General features: G+C 35.2%; 1 protein-coding gene across 2 annotated transcripts in view; it reads right to left on the bottom strand.

Annotated features, from left to right (window-relative positions):
* Positions 1-1,030: 1,030 nt before the first annotated feature.
* The window catches only part of SERPINI1 (serpin family I member 1), a 78,277-nt gene continuing 69,290 nt past the window's right edge, over positions 1,031-10,017 (bottom strand). For both annotated transcript variants that reach the window (XM_090273542.1, XM_090273532.1), the window contains 3 exons: positions 4,213-4,299; positions 2,703-2,792; positions 1,031-2,478 (listed from right to left, as the gene is read on the bottom strand). In XM_090273542.1, coding sequence (XP_090129668.1) covers positions 2,402-2,478; positions 2,703-2,792; positions 4,213-4,299 — 254 coding nt within the window. In that variant the 3' untranslated portion in view covers positions 1,031-2,401. The remainder of the gene's footprint in view (positions 2,479-2,702; positions 2,793-4,212; positions 4,300-10,017) is intronic.

Raw genomic sequence — 10,017 nt, 5'->3', positions numbered from 1 at the left:
AAATGAAACTGAACCATAAGATGTAACATTTTCAATAGAAAATATTGAAGAAATCATAAAAAATCAAGCAATAGGAAAAAGTTGGTACTCTCAAGTATCCTATTTTTAAGCACTACATTAACATGTTAATAACAAGATTTGATTTAAGGACATCTAAATTGTATTGAAATATTTTAAAGCAAACATTCTGAATTTAATTTTATATTAGTTTAAAATTGTATTTGGGGCTTTATGCTTGTCTAATGATGTTGACTCTTCCTTGTAGGTAACTCATTTAGTTGACTAATAGACATACAGGTACAGCAAACATGTAATGCTTAACAAGTAGTGATCAGTAATGAGGAATATCACAAACTCAGAATAACAATCCTGAATCAACATCAGTTAGCCTAATCTGTGTACATTATAAGTGAAAACAAGAGCATTGTTCTATAAGAACCTCAGCTTTATGAATAAACTATAAGTTTTCTGAGAACATAAGCTCTAAAAGATTCAGTGTTAAGTAATGTGTCCTAAGGTATTCATAAATTCTTCTGTGGGCTTTGCCTATAAGTGTCTATATTTTTAAGGATTGTATTTCAGGTGTTCTAATATGCAGAGGAAGTCTGCATTTTTTCATAGTATGGAATAGGGAAAAAGCTTGAGAGTAAAACCATTTTTCCTCATTTTGTGTAAGTGCATTGTATTTTTTATGAAGACTACTTCTCCGTCCCTCAAATCTCTCCAAGTTGTATGACAGTTACACCTCTTTTCTGTTTCCATGTATTAAAAATATCAAACATGTCAACCTTATGTTAAATGTAGTTTTGTTACCATCCTGAGTCTGTGTTCCAACAGCAATGGCATCACCCTGAAGCTTGTTAGAAATGCAGGTTCTCAGGTGCCACTCTGGACCTATCATATGATAATCTCTTTTATGATCCTCAGGTAGTAATTTTAATACACAGGAAGTTTGAGAAGTGCTCACTTATGACACTTCACTGATAGATCTAATTTTCTACAAATTAACTTTAAACAACTAGTACATAAGTATTCCACATGCATTCTTTATTTAGCAATATTTAAGATTTAGAGTGTAACCAAATCACCAAGGGAACTAGTTTAAAAACACAGACTCTCAAGTTTTCCCTCAGAGTTTAAAATTCAGTAGGTCTATGGTCAGAGCTGGTTTCCCCAAACAACAACTCTCCTGAACAGAATTAAAGTTAATCAAAGTCTCTAGTTCCATTCATGGAACATGATGAGATGATTCTCTTTTTTCTCCACAGCCGCCCCACCCCCAGAGGAATAGCATTATTCCAGCTGATGGATAACAAAATAATTTACTAGAGACTTGCCTCCCCCAACCCCCATTGGAATGAACTACTTCTTGTTCTAGAGACTAAGATCAATATATTCTGCAAAGTACTTATAACTCTCCAGAGGTCTCAAACAAATGCACCAGGAGCCATCAGGTAATAATGGGAGAAACAAAAACATGTTACCCAATTACAGACATTCAAGTTCAAAATGTAAAGACCTACACAGAACAAACAAGAACACTTCTGTGAGTAGAATTCAGCCCATGCTCTGCTGATTTATGGTATCCGTACTAGCGTGGTTTTTTTTTTTTTTCTAGTTAATTCTCTGGTCACATATGTATCATAGAGCACATTGTTATTATTAATATGCTTGCATGATTTACTTTGGGGCTTTTGAGAACTTGTCTGTAGTTTGGATTTTACTTGCAGCAGCAAAACATGGTGATATATCAGGCTAGTTATCTACATAATGCTTCTGAAGCCAAGTGGAATTTTTTTAAAGACATGGTCAGTAAACCACAGCTATTAAGCTATGGAGTTGTATGGACCTATTTTTTTTTTTTTCCTAACAAGTTTTATCATGGAGCCATACAGAAGATGGTCAGTTGGCATTCTTTTATATTACACTGTACACCATCTTCAGAACAAAAAACAATCAGAATCTTTGTGGAGTACCTGTCTTTATTTCACTTGTTACTACTTGTTATGTATAAATGTACAATGTTAATTTACTTTGGTGCCTTTGGTCTGCATGTTTACAAAAGATTTAAGATGTCCAGAAATCTCACTGCTTTCAAATTTCACCTAGAGGTATCTTTACCCTATAACTTCTAAGATGAAACACAGAGCTGTTCACATGTTCACTACGTACTTTTATTTTAATTACCAGCACAACATTCACAATGACATGACAGGATCATTACCTCAATAATACTGATAACATTCCTTGACAAGGTGGCTTGTAATTTACACACTGTTTTTTTATGGAGTTAGTTTAAATATTATCTTAATAGATACTGCAAAACACAACTCTTAAATATATACCAGTTGCAAATGTAATGTGCTTAGTTACTATTTTTCTTGTTATTTGGTGAAATGACTTAAAGTTCCTCAAAATCATGTCCATTTGTGTTCATTGTTTCAGGATGCATGACTCGTCCCATGAATAGGATTGTACCTGCATTGGGTTGGAAGTGAACAAAAGATGGGATAAACAACAACAACAAAAGATATTTATATTTTAAAAGGGTTATTTATTTCTCTTGTTTACAACTAGCAATAGTCTAAAAATCATTTGAACATTAGAAATTACCCAATAAACAATGTGGAAAAATATTCTCAACTTTTTAAATTATTTCTCTTTAGTCTGTTAAAAACGTTCTGTTCTTACAACAGACTCACCTGTTCTCCTATTCCTGATAAGAAAGAAAAATGGGTGGTCGACAATAACTTGAGGATACAGCACTGCCATCCTACTAATTGCAATCAGTCCTACAGTGCAGAGAGAAAGTAATTACATGTCTGTGGATATGCAGGCACTAATGAATAATTTCTCTAAACCATCCATATTTAATGCAGAGGCAATGGTTTATAGAAAGCATGGTTTTTTAAAACTTTGAGAGAAATCATAAAGGTGCTAACATTTCTACTTGACTTTAAACACACCCCACACATACCACACACAGTTTTCTATCTCTGCCCCCCCCCAAAATAATAGGACAATTTATTCTGCCTCTTACAAAATTTTCAGTCTCAGTCTTAGAGAAATAATTATGTCTTTACTAAAATGATCTTAGAATTAAAGGAAGAAAAAAAAAAACCTTTAAAAAAACTAAGAGTTATTTTATATTCTCAAATCATTATTTCTTTTGTCTGAGATGGGTATTTTTTACATAGAAATTCCCAGACTTCTAGTAAGTGGCCAAAATGGCAGTGATTAAAGGGAAAATACAGCAGTGAGAAACTCAATGTGTTTCTGACAGCTGGGAAACTGAATTCCCCTGAGATCCTTATTATAAATGATGGTTTTATACTTGCTGTGGGTGATTCAATTGTCAGGAAAAGGTCCCTATTAAATTATGGAAATTTTAAGCTTTCTTGATGCCTGAGACGACTGTGTTTCTATTTCCTCCTGAAAATACTGTTTTAACTAATGCTATTCTTTTAATGAACAAATTTATGCAAAGGTAGAAATAATGTATGCAAATGTAATGTGTTACATTTTATGAGGGAGGTGATGGTGGATATTCGACTAAAATTTGATGATAAAATTGAAACAAATCCAACCAAATAAAAGGAGGAAATAAAGTCAATGGAAAAGTCATTCTCAAGTAATTAGGGAAGTCAAAATGATTGAAATAATCAAGAACATTTGCCATTTTGCTTTGGACACGTGGTTTATGTCACTTTTCTTGAATTATTTATTTAAAAATTATGGTATTATTGATATCATTTAGTTAAAATTATGACATGCTATCATACACTCTTGTTTATATATGTGCTTTTAAAATCAAAACTTTTTACTAACAACATTATAAACGAACTTCTACAAGAAATTAAGTCAGAAGAAAAATGTTCAAATGGGCTGCAGGGATATATTTGAAATATTGAAGCAGGCAGCACAGCAGGAAAATCTATTATTCTACAGCGCTTACAATGTCCTCCTGCCTCTCATTACCAAGAAAACTGGAGATGGGGGCTCCCTGGCATGGGGCACTGGAATGGCTGCATGCTTCTTAGCTTATTTAGAAAACCCTAGCTGGTTCAGCATTAGCTAGACTTCTAAGTTAGAGCAGAGCCAGAGCAGTCCATTTCTTGGCTTGATTCTAAAATGGCTCTGCCCCTCGCCTGTGAATGCTTCAAAAATATAAATCTAGAAATGGTGAGAAGATTTTAGAAAGCAACTTGGCACCTGAGGTGGCAGCAGCCTCCGCGCCTTCTTCATTAACCTCGATGAAGCACTTGTGAATTGCTTTGGAGAGGAAAATCTCTTTGCTATCTGCAAAAGAAGAGATAAAAGACACATTTCTTTAGTACCAGAGATAGAAAAGCATTTTACCCTTTAGTTAAAAAGATTGGAAAACTATAATATAATATACTGATATATGATAGAAACCATAAGAAATAATGTTGTAAGGTTACATTTATGTTTTGAGAGAACCATCAGATGTACATTCTGACTGGTCCTCATTTTATATTCTCTTGTCTTTTTCCCATTTAGTTTTATTGATAATTTTTCTACTGTTTAGTTTTTATTTTGCCAGAAAAAGTGGAAAGTGGCTCTGTTTTAATAGCAACCTCAAATTAGTTCATAACTCAGTATAAAAATATGTTACATGTGGAACTCTAATTTAAAATTTAAAAACACAAATTGAAAACAGGTAGGAACCCAGATATAACCAGAATAACAATTTAAAAAAAATCTAACCTCTAATTACAATAGTAATGCAAATATCATTGGCAAAGAAAAATATTAAAGATTTCTAAGTTGTAGAAAAGCAAATATATAAAAAAGTTACTTTCCATTTCAGTTAATTAGTTAATCTGAGGGTTACTCTAAAGTCAAAGGAAATAACATATTTTCAGTATTAGGACTGTTTTTCCCTTTGAACTATCTTTCTATTCATGCTTATTTTTAAGTAAATGGCTATTATTTGCTGAATTTTGTCCTTTCAAAATTCATGTCGAAGCGCTAACCCCCAAAACTTCAAAATGTGACTATCTTTCGAGATAAGACTCTTAAGTTAAAATGAGGTCATTAGAGTGGGCCTTAAACCACTATGACTGGTACCCTTACAAAAAAGAACATTTGGACACAGATAGGTATAGAGGAAGATCATGTGAGATGCTTAATTTTATGTATCAACTTGGCTGGGCCATGGTGCCCAGATATCTGGCCAAACATATTCTGGACATTTCTGTGAAATGTTTTCTAGATAAGATTAACATTTAAATGGGTGGATTTTGAGTAAAGCAAACTACCCTCATAATGTGAATGAGCCTCATCCAATCAGCTACAGGCCTTAATAGAACAAACACTGACCTCTCTGAGCAAGACAGAATTCTCCCACTTGACTACCTTTGGGCTTGAACTGAAACTTTCCTCTAGGTCTCCAGTCTTCCTGTCTACCCTTTAGATTTTGGATTTCCAAAGTCACCATGTGAGCCAATTCCTTAAAATAATTCTCTAACTTTCTTTCACTTTCTCTCTCTTTTCTTCCCCCCTCCTTCTTCCTCTCTCTCTTTCTCTCCATAGATAGGTAGATACATACATCTATCATACATATGTACACACATCATATATACATACATGGTAGAGATAAAGATAGAAATTTTTCCTGTTGGTTCTGTTTCTCTGGAAAACCCTAACAACATGTGAAGCCATAGAAAGAAGGGAGCCAACTACGAGCCAAGGAAACAGGACTCAGAAGAAACCAGCCCGGAAGACAGACACCTTGATCTCAGACTTCCAGCCTTCAGAGTGTTGAGAAAATAAATGTCTATTGTTCAAGACACTCAGTCTGTGTTGCCTCATTACAGCAGCCATAGCAAACTATATAAGACAATAGCTTTTGATCTTGGATTTCCAATATTTCCTCAAGATTAAACAAAACAAACAAGTAATGCCTCAAATAGAAAAAAATTTAAAATAGTACAAGGAAGCAAGATAAAGAATTACTCAAGTTTGTACCTCACCTCCTTTTTTCCAATTCCAGGAGGTGTAATTCAAATTTAAGATAAATAACTTTGTTGATCATGCCCAGCACCATTCAATAAAAATGCAATGGGTTTCTCATTAGGTTGCTCAGTAAGACTTTGTAAGTAACCAAGTCTTACCCACAACATACATTTTCATTTCAAGTTTGCAAAAACACATAATTATCTTACATGTATAGGGAGTGATGTCCAACAATATTTTTTTGGTACATCTGTTACACAGCACCTGGTTATTCTGAATAAGTCTCAAGACAACTGAGTGACATCTCTGAATACACTTTTAATAGAGATATTACTTTCTCAGCTCATATAAGTACTCAATTATAAATTAATCCATTTCAAATATTATATTTTATTTTAGAATGGATTTTATGACTAGAAGAAAAATAAAAAGCAATAAAGTTTTTACATTAAACAAGTATAATTAGCTCCCTCAAATCTAAAAGACTAGTATTTTTAACAAATAAAAAATGTAAATTGCATTTATATCTAGTCAAATGTATTTTGTTGGTGAAACAAACACATGAATTCCAAGACAGTAAAATATATTAACATTTAATTGATGCTATATTATTTTTAGACTCTGTTGTCCCTGTTCATCACTAACAGTTAAGGGAGGGTCATCTACCAGGAGCCAATATTATGGCCCCAAGTGCAAAAGTGACAGAAAGCAGTTACTAAATGGCAATGAGTGTCCACATTGCCAGCTAAGCCATCTGCAACTATTCTGAAGGGAGTTCTCAAAGACACCGTCTGATATTTCAGCTACATCAATTTGCACAGAGCTTCTAAGCCTGATCTGCTGACTGTAGGAGACACCTTGAAAGAAGGAGTCTTGTCCTTTCAACTCTGACCTCTGTCCCAAGTGTACCCTCCTCTCCTCTAGTCACCTAGCCTCTCAGATGCGCTCATGTATCCATACAAAGTGGTGGCAGGCGGAGGGACACCACAGGTACTGTGACAGAATGATCAAGAAGGCAAGGATGCTAAGGGTTATTTAAAAGATAATGAAATGGATAGACAATGAATAAGATGCATGAGGAAGAAAGAGAGACTGCCCAAATAAACAGTATTAACATACCCACAACAAACAAGAACATGTCTAAAGATACAGATGATAATTTTTAAAAATCACAAAAAATACTATGCAAAATTTTCTGCAGATAATTGTTAATCAACTTTATGAGGTATAATTTATTTACTATAAGCTGTATCTATTTACAATACACAGTTTGGCAAGTTTGGATAGATGTATGTATCTGTGAACTCACCTCCACAAATAAGAGTATTTCCATCCTCCTCCAAAAAAGATTTTTGTGCTTTTTTTTTTATGCCAATAATTTCAAAAACAAACAAGTTTGCTATCAACTGGACACTTCTATATAATGTATAAATTATGAAACTGAACTCAGGAAAAAAATAGGATATTTGAATAATCCGGTAACCTTTAGAGTACTAGCTGAATCAGTAGACAAAAACTTCCCCCTCCTCAAAATTGAAGACTCCAAGCCTAAATGGTTTTCTGGGTGATTTTAACTAAACCTTCAAGGAAAAGATAGAAATTTCTGTGAAAAAAATAAAAAGAAATTCTAGATGCTAGAACAAGAATAAAAGTAATCTAAATCATTTAGGGGTAGTATTACCTTGCTTATTAAAATTGAGCAAAAGCAGTCTAAGGAAAAAATATTAATTAAGCAAACTCACCTATTAACATGGAGGTAATTGTTTTTCTTTAAGTTAGAAAATTAAACACAGCAAGATATACAAATAAATTTTTAAAATGAGTTTCAAGGGATGTCACTGTGTGCAGCGACAATAATTCCAACTGTCTGGAGTTCACAGTAGAGCTTCGTCTGGGATGACCTTATCAGATGAAAACCAATTAATGCCATTACCTACTAAAAACCTTCTGTCCCCTCTGCTGCTTGCTCTATCTCCCGCCTACCGTCAGCATGTCGCATACCTGCGTTCCTGCTCAGTATGCAAATATGAGGACCTCCAGGAGGTTGCCTCTGCTTCATTCATTTAGTGTTCTTCACTCCATTCACTCTGTGCAGTTTATTTGAATTGCCAAGGCCTGACTCTCCACACCTGATTGCTTTTGTGTCTTTGTTTCCCCAGAAACTCGTTTAACCTTTGTTGGACAGTAAGACACCTCATCTACTTTTAAAGTTCAGCTTCGAGGCTACCAGGCCTTTTTTGCTCTCCTCTGATTCCTACCTCCCACTAAAGCACAACTGACCACTCTCTCACACTTAACCGAGGATCTAATTCTATTGAATAAAGCCTTTATAATAGATTATGTTTTTATTGTTCTCTCTCTTTCCCTGGACTGTCAACTTCCTTCAAACAAGGATTGTGTCATTACCCTTCATGTCCCTGGGTTCTGGCATTCAGAGGGCCTAATAAATGAACTGCCCTAAGGTGAGGAAATTTCCTGGTAATGGGTAATTTTCCAGTATTTAACCCAACAAACAGAAATTTACTAATTGTTGAATAAAAGGGGTCAGCAATTTCATATTGTAAGTCTTCGGGTGTTGTCACTCTATGAGCCTCATGGCCATACTTCACAAGTATAGCTATAAAGTTTATTCTTATAATCAATAAAACACATGACACTAATCCAGAGTAGATGCTCTAGGAAAATTGATGGAGAACAGCAACAGAGAGGGGAAGAATATCAAGAACACACACACTAAAAAACTTAAAAGATTTCATTGACTAGAAGAGCAAAGGGAACGGCATCCAGCAGACCGGTGTCATCATGCATATTTCAAAGGCAGCAAAAAGAGATCTGCCCAAAGTTCTGCCTCCTAAGGGTGATTAAAGAATGTGTGATGGACAGCAAAGGTCTGCAGATGTAAACCAGACCTCAGGAAACTTGGCCTTCAGAAAAACAGTACCCCTTTGAATATAGAAGTAGGAGAAAACGTAACAAATGAGAAATCACATCACAGATACTGAGGGGAAGAAAGAAAATGACTTTTTTCTCTTGGGACAAATTTCAAGCAGTCGCATTAAAATAAAGTGTATGCTGAAAATGGTTTAAGCAAGAATGTGTCCTCTGTCACCAGATTTTAGTAGATCAGACCATGCAGGGGTTCAGGCAAATTAACCACTTCCTATGCTTGCCCTCTAGTATTGCTCATTGTCATATAATTGTGCCAATCAGGTCACCTTTCCTGCTAAGCCATACATACCCTTCCTCCTTGAGGGCCTGGACCCTGACTCCTATTCACCTTCTATCAACAATTCCTTGCACATTCCCAGGCACTAAGTTCTCCCTCAGGTATTTGATGAATCAGAGTGTGAGGGCAATCAAAGAGATCAGTTGTACACTAATGAGCTCATCTTATTGGTTAGAGAAAAGTTAACTCTTCTCTAAAAATAAAATAAAATAAATAAATGAAAGGCAAGCAAAGCTACAAAAAAAAAATTTTTTTTTTTTTTTCATACACTGGACCCAAGCAGTCTTCTCCTTCTGGCCACAGCAGACGTTGCTGCCAAGCGACTGGTCCTACTCTCCCCCGGGCAGTGTGGAGCCAGGCTGTTCATGTGGATAAGGTGGGAACTGGGCCAGCAAACCCTGGCTTCCCCAGAGAAGAGCTGGGCAATAATTCAAGCTCTTCTAAAGAAAGCAGGGCAAAATACTTAGGTATTCATTCAGTCACTGAGCAAATATTTACCAAGTACCCTACTTGTACGCGGTACTGTGCAGGGCACCAAAGCTCTAAGGATCTGTGATTAACGTAGTGCTGGAAGCACAGCCATCAAGTAAGTGGATGCCACTGCTCCCTTTGTGGCACTGTTCCTAGACACAGCCAGTTTAAATAGATTTCTGTATCACCAAGGACATGTTTGAAATAATAAAATGAAGAGAATTCCATAATAGGGCCAAAAGCTAAATACTTAGTTGCTAAAATATTTTAGTTGCTAAAATATTTTTAGCTTTACCTCCCTCCACCCATAAACTTTAGAAAGGCTTCTAGAATTTGAGCTC

The sequence above is a fragment of the Furipterus horrens genome, unplaced genomic scaffold (genome assembly GCF_987537825.1).
Source record: "Furipterus horrens unplaced genomic scaffold, mFurHor1.1.pri manual_scaffold_1, whole genome shotgun sequence".
Classification (NCBI taxonomy): domain Eukaryota; kingdom Metazoa; phylum Chordata; class Mammalia; order Chiroptera; family Furipteridae; genus Furipterus; species Furipterus horrens.
This window is presented reverse-complemented; position numbering and strand designations above follow the sequence as displayed.